Source organism: Trichinella spiralis, assembly GCF_000181795.1.
Source record: "Trichinella spiralis strain ISS 195 chromosome Unknown Scfld1557, whole genome shotgun sequence".
NCBI classification, from domain to species: Eukaryota; Metazoa; Nematoda; class Enoplea; order Trichinellida; family Trichinellidae; genus Trichinella; species Trichinella spiralis.
In genome coordinates, this window is record NW_003528496.1 from 585,843 (window position 1) to 606,244 (window position 20,402).

The 20,402-nt window shown below is 32.0% G+C and overlaps 3 protein-coding genes across 3 annotated transcripts in view; 1 reads left to right on the forward strand and 2 right to left on the reverse strand.

The window, feature by feature from the left end:
- Positions 1–1,729: 1,729 nt before the first annotated feature.
- Tsp_04648 (conserved hypothetical protein) lies at positions 1,730–4,494 on the reverse strand. The gene is made up of 5 exons (XM_003369176.1): positions 4,449–4,494; positions 4,269–4,423; positions 3,367–3,704; positions 3,099–3,327; positions 1,730–2,374 (listed from the first exon to the last, which is right to left on the reverse strand). The coding sequence occupies exons 1-5, from the start codon at positions 4,492–4,494 to the stop codon at positions 1,730–1,732; spliced, it is 1,413 nt and encodes a 470-aa protein (XP_003369224.1).
- Positions 4,495–4,780: 286 nt separating this feature from the next.
- Positions 4,781–9,582, reverse strand: Tsp_04649 (acyl-CoA dehydrogenase). Its single transcript, XM_003369177.1, has 11 exons — positions 9,436–9,582; positions 9,254–9,337; positions 8,666–8,795; positions 8,302–8,609; positions 7,430–7,612; positions 7,267–7,392; positions 7,104–7,196; positions 6,495–6,584; positions 5,734–5,971; positions 5,622–5,685; positions 4,781–4,937 (listed from the first exon to the last, which is right to left on the reverse strand). The coding sequence occupies exons 1-11, from the start codon at positions 9,580–9,582 to the stop codon at positions 4,781–4,783; spliced, it is 1,620 nt and encodes a 539-aa protein (XP_003369225.1).
- A 761-nt stretch (positions 9,583–10,343) lies between these two features.
- Tsp_04650 (putative Sec63 domain protein) overlaps positions 10,344–20,402 on the forward strand; it is a 10,489-nt gene continuing 430 nt past the window's right edge. The window contains exons 1-28 of the mRNA XM_003369178.1: positions 10,344–10,388; positions 10,441–10,607; positions 10,808–10,973; positions 11,033–11,293; positions 11,493–11,588; positions 11,641–11,893; positions 11,975–12,111; positions 12,175–12,370; positions 12,635–12,828; positions 12,903–13,058; positions 13,385–13,563; positions 13,620–13,875; positions 13,935–14,078; positions 14,611–14,778; positions 14,842–15,189; positions 15,247–15,437; positions 15,992–16,092; positions 16,265–16,438; positions 16,523–16,683; positions 16,756–17,175; positions 17,249–17,503; positions 17,656–17,923; positions 18,051–18,127; positions 18,196–18,420; positions 18,536–18,745; positions 18,810–18,953; positions 19,065–19,241; positions 19,330–19,490. Of these exons, the coding sequence (XP_003369226.1) occupies positions 10,344–10,388; positions 10,441–10,607; positions 10,808–10,973; positions 11,033–11,293; positions 11,493–11,588; positions 11,641–11,893; positions 11,975–12,111; positions 12,175–12,370; positions 12,635–12,828; positions 12,903–13,058; positions 13,385–13,563; positions 13,620–13,875; positions 13,935–14,078; positions 14,611–14,778; positions 14,842–15,189; positions 15,247–15,437; positions 15,992–16,092; positions 16,265–16,438; positions 16,523–16,683; positions 16,756–17,175; positions 17,249–17,503; positions 17,656–17,923; positions 18,051–18,127; positions 18,196–18,420; positions 18,536–18,745; positions 18,810–18,953; positions 19,065–19,241; positions 19,330–19,490 (5,330 nt within the window). The remainder of the gene's footprint in view (positions 10,389–10,440; positions 10,608–10,807; positions 10,974–11,032; positions 11,294–11,492; positions 11,589–11,640; positions 11,894–11,974; positions 12,112–12,174; positions 12,371–12,634; positions 12,829–12,902; positions 13,059–13,384; positions 13,564–13,619; positions 13,876–13,934; positions 14,079–14,610; positions 14,779–14,841; positions 15,190–15,246; positions 15,438–15,991; positions 16,093–16,264; positions 16,439–16,522; positions 16,684–16,755; positions 17,176–17,248; positions 17,504–17,655; positions 17,924–18,050; positions 18,128–18,195; positions 18,421–18,535; positions 18,746–18,809; positions 18,954–19,064; positions 19,242–19,329; positions 19,491–20,402) is intronic.

The following is a 20,402-nucleotide window of genomic DNA, read 5'->3' on the forward strand; positions in this document are numbered from 1 at the left end:
ATAGAAAGAAAAACTTTCTTTTCAGCTTATTTCTATAAAATCAGTGGATAAGAATGTTCGATACACAACAAGCAGTTTTCATCTCTACTGATTGCTACAATGTTTAATTTTATAATGTTTTTAATGAATATTTTTCAATACAATCTGATTACTTTCTGAAAATGAAAATTAAGCGATCAGTAACATAAATTCAACAGCAAATGAGAAAAAATTCAGTACTGCAAGATAGTTATACGCGGTATTATAATAAAAAAATGTTTAAACAATTATCATTGAAATGAAATTTTAACACAAATTGTATAACATGGCGAGACAAAATCAAAAATTCATTCAATTCAATTTCAAACTATTGTTTTACAACTAAACTTTCATCATTAACTTTTTATATTAAATTGTTTTAAATTTAACTTGTCAATTTAACCGAAAAGTAATTAAATGAAAGTATATGTGAAAAAAAACGAATTAATTAAAAGCATTTTATTAAAAAACAGTAGGAATAACTTTTCTTTTTGTATTTTGCATATATTTTTAATATTGAAATATTTTTTGTTTAAAATTATTTTCAGTAAATGATATTTTTAAAAAGTTGCTGAATTATTTTATTTCCGCTTGCATTTTGATATAAATTTGTATATGTGTGCTTAACAAAAAATTAACTGTTCATCATTTGAACTGTTAAAAATGAATTATGCAATTTAAACATTTTGCGGTATATTTTTTTTCTTTGTATTTGTTTATTGATCGCCTGCAATGTAATATACAACCATGTTTGTATTCGGTATAAATGTAGTTGACAACATTCAGACATTCAATTGTAGTACAAGAAAAAAATCTTTTGGAATAATCAGATAAAAATTAATTCAACATTTACATTTTCGTTTAACTTGTTCAAACAGAATATAAACAGTGAATAACAGCAACAATATAAAGTAAAAATAATGTTGCTAATTTTTGTCACCTTAATAATTAAAAAATTATGTTGGTTATATTCAACATATTAATGCTACTGTCATCATTATAGCAATTCATAAATATCGCATTTTTCATCTTTTTATTCTCTAATCCAAATTGAGCGGAGAGATTATTTCTTTTAATTCTTTATATTTTATATGATACATGCATAATTTTAGAATGTGAATAACAAATGAAGGATGAATTGAAAAAAATTTACTTTTCTTCAAAATATATGTACATAATTTAAAAATAAACAAGGCGACTGTTAGATGTTGTACAATGATAATGTCTTCGTGAGATAAAATGGAAGAAAAGCAAATAACAAATAAAACAGATGTATTGTTGCAGTTTGATTTGCTCGATTGTTTGCAAGAAGGGCAGTGACAAAATCAAAGCTAGTTAAAAGTACAATTTCTTGCAAGATTAAGAAAAGATGCATTATGCATTGATTTTGCTTTTCGATATGGAATAATGATTTATCTTATGTTGATAATGGGATAGACGACCATCAAAGGAAAGACGAAATGCAAGCTGTCGCTTTAAGTGTTATTATCAAACAGAATTAATCAGTATCTGAGCATGTGTGTGCATGTGTGTGTATATGTGAAAAATAAGGCAGTCAGAGTAGCACATATTGGCGATTATTTTTGTGACCTTTTAACAAAGCAAACAATCAAATTCAAAGCATCTGTCAGTATTTCCATATTTCAATTTTATAATATTTGAAAGAAATAATAAGTGTTATTCAAAAAAACAAAACAAAACAATATGCACATCACGCGTTGCTTTTCAAATTAAGATAGTCTAATAGACTATCAATTTCTACAGTAATGTTGCTAGTTGCTCGGCGAATTCTTTGGGCAATTTCATTTGTTTCTGAATCATCATAACTTCTTCCACACAAACTTGCAACCATCAACTGTGCATTGTTTGCACTATTTTCTTCGTTCGACAGTGAGATATTCGATCCTACTGGTCTAGCTTTATGCTGGTGCTGATGTTGATGGTGCAGTTCCCTTTCCACTTTTGCGTGCGACGAGTGCAAGTAGTCTTTGAAATGAAGCTTATCTCGTAGTTCCAAAATGTCAATGAAGCTCCTACGCTTATTCGGTGTGCTACGAATTTTGTGCGGCGTTGCAGTTAAATCCAAACATTTCAATGAATCGGCTAGTTCTTGCAATTTTGACCGTATTTCACTGAACTGAAGTATCGTATTGCGAACAATTTCGTGTATTTCAGCAACCCAAAATTTCATCGGCATCGACAATGCCCGTCGGCATTCATTGACAAACGACTGGCTTTTTGCAACTGCTTGATCTAAATTGTGCTCATTCCACAATCCAAGATAGTCACCTTTGTATTCATTCTGCGGTGCCCAGTCCATAATTGCACTCCAATCACGCATTAGCAGGGGTTCAACCTGAATATTCAATTATTTTTTCATTTTTCATTTCAAAATTATATTAAAACAAAATATTTATCAAACACATACATACACACAAATAAATGAAAATATAACATGAAGAAGAGGAAGAAAATTCAATACAATCATATTACTTTTTGATATAATATTTTAATCAATTTGCTAATTTTATAAAATTTAAAATGAAACAATAGAAAAATGTTCTATATTTCTAATATTTTGTTTCAAGTAATTCTTTTGTTTAGTATATCTAGATAAGAGACGCATTGTTTATTATAAAATTTTTTATTCAAAGAAAGTTCAATTTGTAAATTTATCTATTTCTCAAGTAAAGTAATGATCATTCGTATAAAGTTCTTATGCATTATATATATTTCATCTTTGAAAACAGTTTTTTATAAATTAAATATCTAAACAACGTAGATGTTGTTTAAAAAAGATTTACTTTTAAAATAATCTAGATTTCTAGAAAGTAACAATTTAGCAGCATAATTGCATGAAATGCAATTTTTACATAGAAGGAATTTTAGAGATAAAATAATAAAATTCATTCTGCACAAATATTATACTTTGGCAAAACGCTGCAAATAAATTGTATACAAACAGTTGTCATATTAAAAATTTAAATCATATTACTTGTAAAATTGAAAAATGATTTTTAAAAATTTAAAAAGCACAGAGATAATTTTTAAAAAAAGCAAATGAAATATGCTACTTTTACCTTGATTCCATGTTGAAGCATGCAGAGAATTCCTTGTTTAGTGTAAAGATCACCACGATGCAAATGTGGAAATAGGAAGCGTACAGTCATACGTATATCGGCTTTTTTCAGCTCTTTGCGCACTTTTGTAAGAAGCAGTGCAAGTAACTTTGAGCATGCCTTGTTCGAAGAGCATTCATCAATAACATCACATCGAGGTTCACAGTCTTGATGAAAACACGGACTGCGACTGGAATAGATCAAAATTTCGTACAAATTTATTTTGTACTTGACGATCAATTCATGCAAAGCAATTGCAAGCTGCTCTTCACAATGACGACTACTTTTCGATTCGTGACAAAATTCAACACGATAGACGTAGTCTTCCCCAATTAATGTAACTAAAATTACCGAACTTTCATGCTTTTGCTCCAAAAAGCACTGCTGTCCCTGCCGGCTGATGGTGAATTTTGACGGACCGTTCGAACAGTCGCCTTGACATTTACATTTTGCTGAGCAAAATTCGTACATAGCTCTACACGTACAATCTCGTTTCATGCATTGTTTTTTCGTCTTGCAGCACAAACAACCAGCTGTTGGTTTGCATATAGGTAAAATCTTTTTTGTCTGAAATGTGTTAAACAAAATATAATTAAAAAAATAATATATATATATTAATAAACAATGCTGGATAATATTAAAAATACACGAGTATTATATTTTAATTCCATTTGTGAAAGAATTTTTTTATCATTTTGAATGATTATTAAATCTGGAAGTAAATTTCAAAAGTTCTTTTAAAAAAGTCAACATTATTATAGTTAAAGCTTCTTTTTATAAAATTATAAGCTTATTAAAAAGTATTAAATCATGTGGTAAAAATTGGCAATTTAATTATATTGTATTCGTATATGAGAAATAATATATTAACGGTAATTGTATTTAAAATACATCATTTAATTTATCAGATATTCTTTTACTATACTTTAGTTTTGTTATAATAAACTGATATGCTATTAGAAGAAAGAGAAATATTCACAAGTGTTGTGTATTTATAATAATAATTTTCCTTGTTTGTAATTATGAGTATTGGATTATTTGATTTAAATGAAACGTCTCAAATTAAAGCATGCATTATTTCGAAGCCAGATGTAAAGTATTATTATTACTATTATTATTATTCATAGTAACCTCATTGTTCTTGCAGAGCTGTTTGCAGGCGCAAAGTTTTGTGCAAGCTTCTTTGATACGAGCGCAATCACAACGATCTGGGTTGATGCAAATACGACAGGAAGGTTGCTGCTTGTTATTTCCTCCAGATAGATTTGGAAAAACACGACTCAATTCTGGAATTTCGCAGTTGCATTTTACTACAACTTGATTGAGGCAGTCGCAACGGTAACGTGTGCTTTCGCATTGTTCGTCGCAAAATTTTTGTACAAGAAAACATGAACAACTTTCATCTGAACAACGATTTGGTGAAAGCGAACAATCACAACAGCGATCTCGTGAACGGCTCATCTCCAATTGCAGAAATTCATTTCGGCAGATTATTTATGAATAGAAAGAAGCAAAACGATAGAGCATGCATTTTATTCGTCAACAACGAAGCTTGTCGATATGTCGTGATGAGAAGAGCATTGATTGGCGACAGCCCCGAGCAAGCTATTCCTTGATAATCAATGTAGCTTCACAAAGTCAGATCAAGATTGTTGGAAAAATTTATCCACAAACGACGACTCCCTAGCTGATGGTGTCGCCGCTTCGATGACCTCAGAAAAGCGAGGCATCTGAAGACTTAATTCAATTCCTGCTGCGTCAAACGACCCAACTACTCGACTCTGATTGGCCAAACCCGTGCTGAGCACTTAGTTAATCAATGTCCAGGCAGCATGGTCAAAAATGCTTCGACTATACGACAGCGCGAACAACCCCTTCTGATCGATGTGCTTTGTGAAGCTAATTTTCAATAGTCTTATTTATGACCAACTAAAATAAAACTTCACCATACTATGCATGTCAAACTATGAAATCATAATGCATTTTCTCTTTTTTCCTCTCTCTCCCTCTCTTTCTCTGATTAATAATCATCATTTACTCATTTAACTCTTCACCATAGAATAATAATATAAAAAATATCTAAATAAATCTTATATCAACGATTGTTTAGCAATCGATATTTGAATCTCTTTAATTTTAATGCTAAAATGTAGAAATTGTAAAGCAACAGTTGACTGTTTTAAGCACTATTAATGCATATTTTCTTCAAATATGTATTGCTTTGTTTTTATACATTGTGAATAAATTTAATCTCAAATCTCAATAATTAAATATGTACATACTTCTTAAACTACCATTCTTTAAAAGATTTGTTGATCTTTTTTCGACACTGCTCATATGATGGATCACTGTATGTACATAAAATTTCAAAACCACATCAGATAAACAAACAAACTTGTATAAAGGTATAAAAATGTCTGCTTTAATTAATAATTGATAACAAAGCAAATACAAGTGCTTTAATGAATCAGATGTTATGCATACTGTTTGTCGATAATCTTCGCTATGGTATTTAATTGAATATTTGAAGTACCTTCATAAATAGCCCCTAAAAATTAAAAATACTAAAAAAGTAATAAAATGAATAACAAAGTACCTATTTTGCAATCCCTGTAATATTTTTCAACTGGATAGTCTTTGATAAATCCAACACCACCCATCCATTCAATGCATCTTGACGTAACTTTGCTAGCCATTTGACTGCTGTATAATTTTGCCATGGCAGCTTGCTTAACCACTGTTTGCCCTGTCTCTAGCAGACGACCTGCATTGTAAGTTAATAAACGAGCAGCTTCAAGTTCTGTAAACATATCAGCTACTTGATGTTGCATAGCCTAAATATTTCTATTTTATTGCTATTCTAATAAAACTATTTTTAAATCGTACAAATATTACATGAAGTGTGAAAACGTGAAAACACTTTTTTAATATAAAATAATTCAGTATTAGGAACTTAAAAATGCTTTTGCAATTAATTTGATTTAAAATCATCATGTTCCTTATGAAGCTATTTCATTAAAAATTTCAATAAAATATTTACAACCTTGTCCAAATTAATTTTGCACAAAACATTTACATACATTCATAAAAATGTAATTATAAAAGTGAAATGTAAGCGTTTTTATATTTTTTCATAAATATAACATGTTTAGAAATGTATTTGATTTTTTCTAAAAACATCAATTTTTTCAATTATCACCATTTTACATATAATTAACTTGTAGTGTGCAAAAACTTTTTACAAATGAATTTATGTTGGTGATTCTGGATGAAATTAAAAATCTTCTTGAAGGAAAATTTCAGTAAACTAAAAGTTTTATTATCATGTATTAATAACAATAATAATAATTTACTGACTTGAAAGTCAAAAATATGCCGCCCAAATTGCTTGCGTTCTTTTAGATATGGAATGGTTCGATCCAAGCATCCCTGAGCGATACCAATCATCTGAAAATTATTTCACACATGAATTTCATTTCACAATAATGTTGCATACAGCTGCAATAGCATTTTATTATACAAAATATAGTTGACAATTCTTTTCTTGTTAATATTTCTGTCATTGTATTTTCCTGTCTTGCGTCGGTATTATTGAATGCAAAATTTGATAAATTAGTGCATGACGTATCCAACTGGTTTGTTTATTTAAAAATATTTTTTAATATGAAAAACGTATAATGCTAGCTAAATGCTCTCATATTATTCTATAGAAATTTTCATCGTAAATTATCAATTCTTAACAAACCAAAGATTGAATAATCATAATAATTAATTTAACAAATTTTTAATTAGTAGCAAAATCACGTCTTTATACTTGTAATAAACAATACTTGTTGATTCAGGCTACAATTCACACCAATAAAATGAAAATTGCTAACAATTAATTAAATTTATATACGATTTTCATTACTTTAAACGTTCATTTTAAAAATATTTCAGTTATTTTATTAAAAATCATTATGTTACTTGTGCAGCTATTCCAATCCGACCTTCATTCAAAATTTCAATAGCATATTTATAACCTTGACCAATAGTTCCAACTACAGCAGACATCGGAACCTTAAGAATATATTATACAAAATAATGCACACTTAAATAAATAAATAAATAAATATCCATAAAATTTTACTCGAACATTGTCTAAATGCACAGGGCAAGTACTAGAAGCTCGAATGCCTAATTTATCTTCCTTTTTTCCAACACTAACTCCAGCTAGCGCCCGTTCTACTGCAAAACAGCTAATGCCTTTGTACCCCTACAAATTATAAATTATTTTGTGCGCTGAAATATACCGTGTAAACAACTTTAGATGGATCAGTGGTGGCCATCACTAAAAAAATGTCAGCATGTTCAGCATTTGTAATCCACATCTTGGTGCCGTTAATCACGAAATCAGTTCCATCTTGCTTGGCGAATGTTTTTAAAGCAAAAGCATCTGATCCAGACTGAACTTCTGAAAGGCAAAATGCACCAACCTAGAATTCCATGTTATCTCTTAAAAGTTATATAAACAAATATTAAAAAAATATTATTATCAGTTTTAAAATACATTATAAGAGTAATGTTTAGACAAAATAATTTATGCAAAATGGGACAAACACAGGGCTAGCATTAATTCTTACATGGACAAGAGTATTTTTAAAAAAAATGTGCCATTTAATGAAAAAATTAAAATTTACAATCTTTCCTTGTAACAAGAAAATCTGAGAAAAATATGACCTGCTTCCATGCTATATACTAACAACAAAATTTATTTGTATACTATTATCATATTTGTATGCTCTTGTACTGTGTATTTTAATTAATACTAAAATAAAAGTAAAGAAAACCGTGCTGCTGTGCTGCGTCCTAATAAAACTCATCTTCAAAATAATTGTGCAATATCAGCATCAATTAACAAATAATGTAGATACTACAAAAGACAAACACAACACTATAAAATGATTAAATTAAAAAATAGTTTAATTAAAATGCTTAAAGTTGTCCTTTCAAAACCACATATATCATTTTAAAACATTATTAAAATTATTATTTCAGCAACATTATTAACTGTGGATTTTTAATTTTTTTAAAAAATTAAAATAAACAACTGTTTACATCAAGTAAAAAATTTAATTATTGTACCTTATTTTTGGATAAAATACTATTAAATTAAAAGAAGTACCATGTGACTTTCGAGAAGAGGTAAATAGTGCTTTTTCTGACTTTCACTGCCAAATTTGATAAACATTGGATTCACTAATGTATTCTGAACATCACAAAATATTGCAGTACTTGCATCAACTTTGCTTAGTTCTTCAATGACAAGCAGTGTCATAAAGAAAGATGCATCATGACCACCATATTCTCCTGGAATTCCAATACCCATAAATCCATTTTTAAATAGACCTTCAATTATAGTTTGCTCCATGGTTGCCTCACGGTCCATTTTTGTTACATGTGGTTGCACTACTTCTTTGCAAAACTTTGCAACTAACACAATAGAATAAACTGAAATATTTTGCAGCTGCAAATATGCATATTTGTACCTGAATCTTTTAGAGCCATTTCTTCCGGATACAGATCAGTCAGTGCTGCCAAATTTCTTTTGAAAATTTTTATAGCTGGCTTTGGAAAAGAAAATGAAAGCAGGGGTTTCAGAAACTTTGCCATCTTTAACTATAAAATCAAAATTCTACCTAAAATATGACCGTTAAATATGTATCAAATCTAAATTACTGTTGTTTTTTACATCATCAAGCAAATCTGAGCGTTATGGAATGACTTGTTAAGCAAACAATCCAGGTAGTTGCTGTTCTGTTGTGGTAATTAATTGATTTACAAGAATTTAAAATAATTTTTCAGCTATATTCATTATTTACAATAAAGCACAAATTCTTTATAAATAGCGATTGCAAAAATTGTAATAATTTTAAATGAAAATTTTAGATAATCAATTGAAAAAATTTTCGTTCTCGGATTTTTCAGTTAGCGTAATTAAATTTTCAAACTGCATATTTTTTGCTTACATGTTTATAATATTTATAAGATTATTTTTCTTCGCTATTTATTTAACATTTATTGTAGCAAATTTTAGCTACACTTTGTATAACTAACAATCAGGTTCCAATACTGACTGTAGTTATTCGCGGCTTATTCGTCCTCGTGATGAATAAGCTTTCTCTGGTTCTTTGTTGATGGTGATAACTACTGCGTCCAAGCTAATATCGTTCCACACAAATTTATTGCTTTCAGCAATAAACCAAAATCAGATAGAAACAGTTTTATTCAACGATCTCAAACAATACTACTCAAGCACATAGTTATCTTCACAGTGTATACGACTAACACTGCTACTATCACAAGTACTAAACGTACTCTCAACACGTGTACTGCTCGTACTGATTCTCTGCTCTCGTTCTCTCGTATATATACGCACTTCTCTTGCGCGATGACGTATTCTCATTGATTTCTAAATATGACCCAATTCCAGGAATTGAGAGTTTCCAACACACGCTGACAATATCGATTGTCAATTCTTTTTAGCAGAGAACAAATAGTTGGCCAACTGCCAAGTATTTTCAGTGTATGACGTCATGTTTGCCGAGAGTCAATTGCTACATATTCACGTAAACAAGTTATTTATAGTATCTAAATATAAATAGATTCTAGTTTCTAACATTTATGTTCATATGTGAATCCCAATTTTGATATTAAGATAATTTATTATAATTTCTTCATAAAATGATTTTATTTAAAATCTAATTACGTGTTTACTTTTTGTGCATTATAAATAAAACTGTTTTCTTGAAGGATTGAGATTGACATTCATAGTATTGTAAATAAAAATGTAACCTGCATTTTAAATACTGTATTAGTAAGATGAAATACAAGGAAACGGATATTTATAGTATTGCCTAAGCTAAATAATAATTATGAGTTAATTAATGTAATTAAATGAATATAAAAACGTACGTAAAATCTAATGTAAAAGCATTCAGTGGTATATTACTATTAAGAAAGTTTCATATTGGACATCGTGACCTACAGTATGCTGACAAACATGAATTGTGCAATTATTGTGATGCTGCTCATTGTGATGTAGTGGTTTTTTGGCATTACGTTTTTAAATGAGAAAAAATTATATTTTTTAATGCAGTTTAAAGTGAAAAGGTGTGATCTGAAGTAATATGATGTTTTCATTTTAGGAGTGAGAAAGTATAAAAAATGGCTGACGCTGCTGCGCGTGAACTTCAGTATGAATACAAAGCAGTAAGATTTACTTTATTATTTTATACCACATGTAGCGTTAATGTTTTCATAGAATTCCAACTTGGTCTTGCAAGTTGATTACAGCTTGATAGACCGTCGCCCTAAAGATGAAGCTACGGGTGAAGTACTTCCCCTTAATGCAGATCGTCTTCGTGGAATTAAAATGGGCGATAAATTTTATCGTTCTAAGCCGCCAATGCCAGATGAAAAGAAACCAAAGTATTAAAAGTTTTAGGCGAATCAAGATGTTAATTTTTCCGTATTCTTTATTTTAATGCATGCGTAGGAATGAAATTTACAATAATGTATTGTAAATGTAATTTATATTTTGAAATACAAATTTCATTTTAAATGCACTGCAGTTTTTTTTATTGATTTTATTTTTTGTTTCTGAACTTCTTGATTATTTATATCTTTAGAAAAGCGAAAAAGGAAAAAAGTCACAAAGAAGCGTTGAAATTGAAAAAGCATGGACTGTTCAGTGATTCAGATGATTTTGTTGGGGTGTACAAACCGAAAACGCAAGAAACCAGGCAGACATATGATGTTATTTTGGCTTTCATTCAAGAAGCGATTGGAGATCAGGTTGGTTTATTTATTGAGATAACGTTTATTAATTAGTGTTTTTTTATTAATTATTTAAGCCGAGGGATATTCTTTGCGGTGCGGCAGATGAAGTTTTAGCTACGATGAAGTCGGACAAAATACGTGACAAAGAGCGCAAGCATGAAGTTGAATTGTTGTTGGGTCCATTGACTGACGAGCGCTTTGCATTATTGTTGAATTTGGGGAAAAAAATTACAGATTATTCTATGCATAACGAAAATAAAAAGACAACTGCTTTTGAAGGAGATATTGAAAATTCGTACGGTGTTAACGTTCAATTTGAAGAATCCGATGCTGAGGTTTGTAGATTTTTCTATTATTATATTTTTTTACTTATTGTTTTTTTTCTAATAAAGTAGACTTAACGCTTTGAATGTGAATATTATGTAAGATAAATGGAAAAATTGGAAATTTAATTGTGTTTTTGCATAAAAATTGTAAATTAAGGGTTGAATTTATTGCGTTTGCTACCAAATGTTCGATTCTATTGTATTTTAGGATGATGAAGAGGTCGATGATGAGATTCGCGACGATTCAGAAAATGACGATGAAGGTGAAGACACCCTAGCTGGTTCTACACTGAAAGCTTCAGGAGTAAAATGGAAAAATAGAGAAAAAGATATGTTTGATAATTTTGAATTTTTAGTTAGTTGAGGAGTTTTCAATTGAAGAAGAGCAGAAAAAAGAGCTCCACCCAAGAGATATTGACGCTTATTGGCTGCAGCGCAGTTTAGGCAAATTTTACCAAGATCCTATTGTTGCACAGCAGCAATCTCGTGAAGTTTTGGAAATTTTGAAAACGGCTGTAGATGACCGTGATTGCGAAAATCGTCTTGTTCGTTTGCTTGGTTTCGATCAGTTTGATTTCATTCGAACATTACGGCAACATCGCAATATGAGTAATGAAATATTTTTTTAAATAATTTTGTTTTTTTTTGATTTACATAAATTTTCATTATGTTAAATTTTGTTCATTTCAGTCCTTTATTGTACGCTGATGGCATCGGCGCAAAGTGAAAAAGAGCGTCAACAAATCGAAGCGGTACTTTTGGAAACGCCAGAATTGACGAAAATTTTACACGCGCTCAAAGAAGCAGATGCTGAAGATTTCATTGATGTATTTGATTAATTAATGAAAACGTTTCCACTTCTGTATTATTATTTATTGAACGTATTTTAGCAGGAACGCGGTCGCCGACGGAAAGTTAAAACAGAAGTCCATTCCAGCGATAAAAACATGGAAGTGGATGATAGTGGATGGTGTCAGCAGAGGCAGTTTTTGGATTTTGACGATTTAATTTTTGCGCAGGGTTCACATTTTATGAGCAACAAGCGTTGCCAACTTCCTGATGGCTCTTTTAGAAAACAACGCAAAGGTAACTAACCACTCAGTATGAACAGTCTGGAAGTTTTTGATATTATTTTTCCATTTTTACTAATGTTGCATCTTTTTGTAAAAAAATATGCTTACTCATTCAAAATGCACATCTTTCTCATTTTGTCTAAGTTTTGATGAATTTTCTTGTGAATATATGTTCAAATTATTCATTCATTATGGTCAATTAGTGAAAGTAGGCGATTTAATGTGAAAATTAACTTTTCATATTTCTATTGGTGTTTTTTTCTATTTTATTCATCAGGCTATGAAGAAGTGCATGTACCGGCATTGAAGCCGAGACCATTTGATCCTGATGAAAAGTTGATCAAGATTGAAGAATTACCTGAATTTGCACAGGCTGCTTTTGGCAATTTCAAAACATTGAATCGCATTCAATCTAAGCTTGTTAAAGCAACACTTGAAAACGATGGCAATTTGTTACTTTGTGCTCCTACTGTATGCTTTGGATTTCGATAATAATTTCTACATTCTTATGTTCGCAATGTTATTGATTATTTAAAAATGTTTAGGGCGCCGGAAAGACAAATGTGGCTTTACTGTGTATTTTGCGTGAAATTAGCAAGCATGTGAATGCGGATGGAACAATCAATGTTGAAGATTTTAAGGTCATTTATATTGCACCTATGCGATCACTTGTGCAAGAGATGGTTGGAAACTTTACAACGGTATGTGATTATTTTGAATGCTTCAAAAGTTTTTGAAATACCATTGCATGTTAAATTCATTATTATTATTATTGGTTTAGTTAAAAAAGTAATTCAGTTGAAATATTCTAATTTTAAATGATGGATGGTTATTTTATCAGAAAACTTTACGTTGTTATTGCTTAAAATAGATTTGAAATCAAGTTTATGCGGGTAATGCGTTATGAAGTGTAATTTTGAATATGAATTTATTTGTTTAATGTTTTTATCTTAAAAAAATTTGAAAATTATTTTAGAGGTTAGCACCGTACAAGTTGAAAGTGGGCGAACTGACTGGTGATCATCAGTTAACACAAGAAGAAATTGCCCAATCACAAGTGATCGTTTGTACTCCTGAAAAGTTTGACATCATCACACGCAAAGGTTTGGAACGTTCATTTGTTCAACTGGTGCGTGTTGTTATATTTGATGAAATCCATTTGTTGCATGATGATCGAGGCCCAGTTTTGGAAGCACTGGTTGCACGGTGAGCGTTAGATTTATTTGATCAATTTTTTTTTAATTATGTGAATTTATGTAAAGAGTTTTACGCAACATGGAACAATCTCAAGAGCATGTAAGATTGGTGGGCCTTTCGGCCACGCTTCCCAATTATGAAGATGTGGGTACATTTTTAAGAGTGGAAAAGTCAAATGTATTCTTTTTCGACAATTCATATCGTCCTGTACCGTTGGAACAAGAATATATTGGTGTTACGGAGAAGAAAGCGATGAAGCGTTTTCAAATCATGAACGAAGTAGTATATGACAAAGTTTTGCAACATGCGGGACGTAGTCAGGTATATTTTATTTACTTTTTGTTTGTTTAATACAAATGTATTGTAATAATTTGTTTTAGATTCTAATTTTTGTCCATTCTCGAAAAGAGACGGGCAAAACAGCGAGAAGTTTGAGGGATTCGTGTTTGGAACGCGACACTTTGAGCATGTTCATGCGAGAAGGTAGCGCTTCAACAGAAATTTTACGTCGTGAAGCAGATCAAGTGAAAAATAACGAACTCAAAGATTTGTTACCATATGGCTTTGCAATACATCACGCTGGAATGACAAGGTTATTATTATTTATTATTATTATTATTATTATTGTAATGTTATTTATATTCTACAGGGTGGATCGTACTTTGGTTGAAGATCTTTTTGCGGATCGTCACATACAAGTTTTAGTCTCGACAGCTACTTTGGCTTGGGGTGTTAATCTACCAGCCCATACTGTCATTATCAAAGGTAGTTGAAGTGTTTCTTTCTGGAACATTTTGTTGAAATTATAAATATTTAGGCACGCAAATATACAACCCAGAAAAGGGTCGATGGGTTGAGCTGGGCGCTTTGGACATCATGCAAATGATGGGACGAGCCGGTCGACCCCAGTACGATACTAAAGGCAAAGGCATCATGATAACTAATCATACTGAACTGCAGTACTATCTTTCTCTGATGAATCAGCAGGTTTCATTTATTTATTTATTTATTTATTTATTTATTTTGTTTATTTTTTTTAATAATTTCATTTTGCAGCTATCTGTTGAAAGTCAAATGATTTCCAAACTTGCCGACTGTTTAAACGCCGAAATAGTATTAGGTACAGTGAACAATGTTCGCGAAGCGGTTGATTGGCTAGCTTACACATATTTGTACATTCGCATGTTGAGAGCACCGACATTGTATGGTATCAACCATGACGAGGTACAAGTTTCATATATATACATACAAGGGGTTGTTTGAAAATTTTTACCCAATAACTTTGAGGTGAAAAATGATCCACTGTTGGAGCAGCGTCGTGCGGATCTTATTCACACAGCAGCTACTTTGTTGGATAAATGCAATATGATCAAATATGAACGCCGAAGTGGTATTTTTCAAGTGACAGAACTTGGTCGAATTGCCAGTTATTTTTACTGCACTCACGAAACGATACACACTTACAATCAGTTGTTGAAGCCAGTGATGACTGAGATTGAGTTGTTGCGTGTATTTTCGCTTTCGAGTGAATTTAAAAATATTATGGTCCGCGAAGAAGAAAAATTGGAATTGTTGAAATTAGCCGAAAGGGTTCCCATACCGATTAAAGAGAATTTAGAAGAACCCAGTGCAAAGGTTAAAATTGAAAAAATTGTTTTTTTTCTATGCTAATTTTAAATCAACTCTTTTCAGGTAAATGTACTGTTTCAAGCGTACATTTCGCAGTTGAAGCTCGAAGGTTTTGCTTTACAATCGGACATGGTTTATGTGTCGCAGTCGGCTGGTCGCCTCTTTCGAGCTATATATGAAATTGTACTTTTTCGTTCTTGGGCACAACTAGCGCAGAAAACTCTCAGCATGTGCAAAATGGTCGAAAGGAAAATGTGAGCAATTTTCTTTGTTTTTTAATGGAAAATTTGTTTTTATTTCAATTCGCACAATTTTGGTACAGGTGGCAGTCGATGTGTCCGTTGCGTCAATTTAAAAAGCTTCCTGACGAAATAGTGAGGAAAATTGAGAAGAAGAATTTTACATTTGAACGTTTGCATGATTTGGAACCGAACGAACTGGGCGAACTGATTCGCATACCAAAGATGGGCAAATTGTTGCACCGTTTCATTCATCAAGCAAGTTCTTGAATAACTTGATTTTTACGCTATTATTTTTCATCTTTCTCTTTCCATGCAGTTTCCTAAGCTGGAATTGACCACGCATATTCAACCGATAACACGATCGACACTGCGTGTAGAGCTCACTGTGACGCCGGATTTTCAGTGGGATGAAAAAATCCACGGCGCTTCTCAAGGTTTTTGGGTATTTGTCGAAGATGTGGATTGTGAAAGAATTTTGCACTACGAATATTTTCTTTTGAAACAGTAGGCTTTAAAATTGAAAAAAAATTTTTTTCCACTGTTGTTGTTGATCACATCCTTTATAGAAAATTTGCCGAAGATGAGCATACATTGAAATTTTTCGTTCCTGTTTTTGATCCAATGCCCATATTGTATTACATTCACATTGTCTCTGATAAATGGCTTGGTAGGTGATTTGGACAATTTTCTTTTCACATTTAGAATTTTTTACCCTGATTTATTTATTTATTTATTTATTGTACATCACTGAAATGTGTAATAGATATGATGGAGTAATTAATGTTTGCTTGCTTGCATGTGATCGAGTAATTTCACTCGGATTGATTGATTGATTTAAGGTGCTGAAACTATTTTGCCAGTGTCGTTTCGTCACTTGATTTTGCCTGAAAAATATCCTCCACCGACAGAACTGTTAGATTTACAGCCGCTTCCGGTTTCCGCTCTCAACAATACAGATTTGGAAGAATTATACACCGACGAAATAAAATCATTCAATCCTATACAAACACAAGGTAAGATTTGATTATTTTCTCTGTTTTTTGAATCTTCAACAAATTCATAACAAACAATTGATTGTCTGTCATTTTTTTATACAGTGTTTCGTGTTTTTTACGAGAACAAAGATAATGTATTTGTTGGTGCTCCACATGGTAGTGGAAAGACGATATGCGCAGAGTTGGCCATTTTGCAGCTGTTCAAAAAAAATCCCAACGGAAAATGTGTTTACATTGCACCACTGGAGCCCCTTTGTGATATTGTACGGTTGAAATTATTTTATGTTCAACGAGGTGTTTTTTTATTTGATGATTTTTTTATTCTTTCGTGTTAGGTTTATGAGAAATGGGAATTGAAGTTTGGCAAAAAGATGGGCAAAAGTGTAGTGATATTGACCGGAGAAACAGCTGTCGATTTGAAATTGCTTGCCAAAGGTCAGGTGATCATTTCTACACCGGAAAAATGGGATGTTTTGTCCAGGAGGTGGAAACAACGAAAGCACGTGCAAAATGTCGGCTTGTACATTGCCGACGATTTGCATTTTGTCGGCGGGGAAAATGGTCCAGTGTACGAGGTGACTTGTTCGAGGATGCGTTTCATGAGCACTCAGTTGGATACACCGCTCCGGATAGTCGGCCTCAGTGTACCGTTGAGCAATGCCAAAGATGTTGGACAATGGCTTGGCTGCTCTTCACAGAACACTTTCAACTTTCATCCAAACGTCCGTCCCATGCCATTGGAAGTGCACATTCTGGTACGTTTATTATTTACTATTTGCAATTATGCTGTTTGGAAGTTTTTTTTTTGAAAAAAAATTATAACAATAGGGTTTCAACATAACGCACACCGCTTCACGTCTCGACGCCATGGCCAAGCAGGTGTATCTTTCAGTTTTGAAGCACGGAGGCATTTTAAGGCCGAAACCGATGCTCGTTTTCGTACCGACCAGAAAGCAGGCGAAAGTCACGGCGGTTGATTTGTTAGCATTTGCGGCGGCTGATGCACAGCCGAAACGTTTTCTTCTCGTTGAAGCGACAGAATTGCAACCGTTTATTGAATTGATCAACGATGAAACTTTAAAAGTAAGCTGATAATAATAACGAATGAATTTCCATTGAAAATTTTTATCATTATTTGCCTATAACAACAGCTGATGTATGTATGCGTGTGTGTGTGTGTGTGTGTATATATATATATGAATATGATTATGAATGTGTATTTTTTTTTCTCTTAGGAAACTCTGAGCTGCGGTGTTGGTTATCTGCATGAGGGAATTTCAGAAAATGATCGACGCACTGTGGAACGGTTGTTTGACGTTTGTGCTATACAAGTTTTGGTGGCCAGTCGATCCATGTGTTACACTTTGAGAACGCATGCCCACGGTGTCGTTATCATGGACACCCAATATTACAGCGGTCGTCATCATACTTATGAAGATTACCCAATTTTTGATATTTTGCAAATGATTGGCAAAGCGAATCGTTCTGATATTGACGAAGACGGTAAATACAGATGGTCAATTTATAATAATATTATTTATAGAATAATTGTTCAATTTCAAACTGTTCAGATTTTTTAAAGTTGAAAGTATTTTTGATTGTAATATTTTTTTGTTTGGTGTTTTTTCAGCCAAGTGCGTGTTGCTTTGCCAGAATTCGAAGAAGGCATTTTACAAGAAATTTCTTTTCGAGCCACTTCCCATTGAGGTAACTGTAATTGCAAGAGTTTTGTTTTATTTTTATATTCTCATTTTGTAATTGAATTTTTGTTTCAGTCACATCTTGATCACTGTCTTCATGATCATTTCAATGCTGAAGTAGTGACGAAAACTATTGAAAATAAGCAAGAAGCAATCGACTATTTGACGTGGACCTTTCTGTACCGACGAATGACACAAAATCCAAATTATTACAACTTGCAAGGGGTTTCGCATCGGCACTTGTCCGATCATCTCTCCGAATTGGTCGAAGACACGCTGAACGATTTGGAACAATCGAAAGTAAAAATATTTTAAATTTTCACTTTCTTCATTCTTATTTATTATCTATCATTTTTGTTTTTCTTATTTCATTCATCATATTTTTCTCCTTTTGATTGTTCTACATTTAAAACAGTGTCTGGCAATAATTAACGACATGGACGTGCAGCCTTTGAATTTGGGCATCATTGCTGCGTATTATTCTATACATTATACCACAATTGAATTGTTCAGCATGTCTTTGACTTCTAAGACCAAAATTAGAGGTTTTCTTGAGATCATTTCCAACGCAGCTGAATTTGCCAACATTCCATTGCGACAAAAAGAGGATGTTGTTTTGTCTCAGGTATATTTTTTGATTCTCTTTGCAGTCATTTTTTTAAAATTAAATCTACACTTGCTGATTTAAGCTTAACGAAAAGATTCCCAACAAAATACCGAATGCAAAATTCAGTGATCCCCATGTGAAGACGAATTTATTGATTCAAGCCCATCTAAGCCGAATACAATTACCAGCTGAATTACAATCTGATAGTGATGAAATTATTCTTAAGGTAATATTTTTTTACAGGTTTTGCATCATACGGTCTATGTATGATTATTGATTGTTGGCAAAAGTGTAAGGTAAAGTAAAGTGGCTTGTTTTTTTTTGTTTTGTTTAACAGGCCGTGCGATTGATTCAAGCTGCTGTGGACGTGATCAGCACAAATGGGTGGTTGCTTCCAGCTTTGGCAGCTATGGAATTTTCTCAGATGATCACTCAGGCAATGTGGAACAAAGAGTCCTATTTGAAACAGTTACCACATTTTTCAAACGAATTGATCAAACGTTGCGCAGAGAAGGTATTTCCATATTATTATAATATACATACATATGCGGCAGCATTTCTTTGCATTCCTTTTCTCATTCCACACGTTTTCAATTTCACAGGGAATTGAAACTATATTTGATATTATGGATATGGAAGATAAAGACAGAAATCAGTTGTTAAAGCTTAATCAAACAGAGATGTCGGATGTGGCGAAATTTTGCAATCGCTATCCAAATATTGAGCTCAGTTTTGAAGTGGAAAACCGAGATTCGATAATCAGGTTGTTTTACTACGTCGGCGGTTTTGCAATTTTTTGTTTAATTTAATTTTTTTATAGTGGCCAGCCAGTGAAGATATGCTGTAATTTAGAACGTGAAGACGAAGCTGTCGGATCAGTCTTGGCCCCGTTTTTTCCCAAAGTAATGATATCTGTGTCTGTACATGCATGCATGCATGCCAATGACATTGTTATGATTTTTTGTTCTTCTTCTTTTGTAGAAAAAAGAAGAAAGCTGGTGGCTTTTGGTTGGCCAACCGAAACAAAATTTACTCACCTCCATTAAACGAATTTCGCTGCAACAGAAAACCAGTACAAAGCTTGATTTCATCGCCCCAGAACCTGGGTCAAAGCAGTATACGCTGTTTTTCATGACCGATTCATACTTGGGATGTGATCAAGAGTACAAATTTTCGATCGATATTAAAGGCGAACCAACGGCAGCATGAATTTCATTCACATGAAAATAATAATATATTTGTGATCATTTATTGCACAAAAATATTCATAAATTCAAACTGTTACGTATTTTAAATGTATTCTCATTTGGATTTTATTTTTCAAAATTTCCCATCTCATTTCTCTGCATATTGTTGCTCTGTTGGTAGATTTACATTTTTTTCCATTTATTTCGATGAGCAACACATGTGAAGAGAAGGGAAAACAATTATGTACAGTACAAACAACAGTTTACACGCTGGAACTATATATTTATTTACTGATATTTCCAAAATATATAATCGAATGAAAGGATACTAGAAAAATAATAAATTTGCTAAATATTCAAATTCCCTGTAGTTAATTAAACGATAAAATAATGGATAAGTTCATGGAAATTTTTTCCGAAATTNCCATGGCTCANNTTNNTANNCCAAAGNTTCAAATGGTTAATTTNGAAATGCCAACCNTNNANNT

Bases quoted from the DNA above. Each gene is read 5' to 3' on its own strand.
- Tsp_04648 (XM_003369176.1), bottom strand. From the start codon at position 4,494: ATGCGAAAGCACACGTTACCGTTGCGACTGCCTCAATCAAGTTGTA. The intron at 3,328-3,366 runs GTACAAAATAAA...GATCTATTCCAG, and splicing joins TTGCATGAATTGATCGTCAA to TCGCAGTCCGTGTTTTCATC. The intron at 2,375-3,098 runs GTAAAAGTAGCA...TTGAATATTCAG, and splicing joins TGCTTCAACATGGAATCAAG to GTTGAACCCCTGCTAATGCG.
- Tsp_04649 (XM_003369177.1), bottom strand. From the start codon at position 9,582: ATGAGAATACGTCATCGCGCAAGAGAAGTGCGTATATATACGAGAGAA. The intron at 6,585-7,103 runs GTAACATAATGA...AATAATTTTCAG, and splicing joins GGATTGGAATAGCTGCACAA to ATGATTGGTATCGCTCAGGG. The intron at 5,972-6,494 runs GTCAGTAAATTA...AGAAATATTTAG, and splicing joins GGCATATTTTTGACTTTCAA to GCTATGCAACATCAAGTAGC.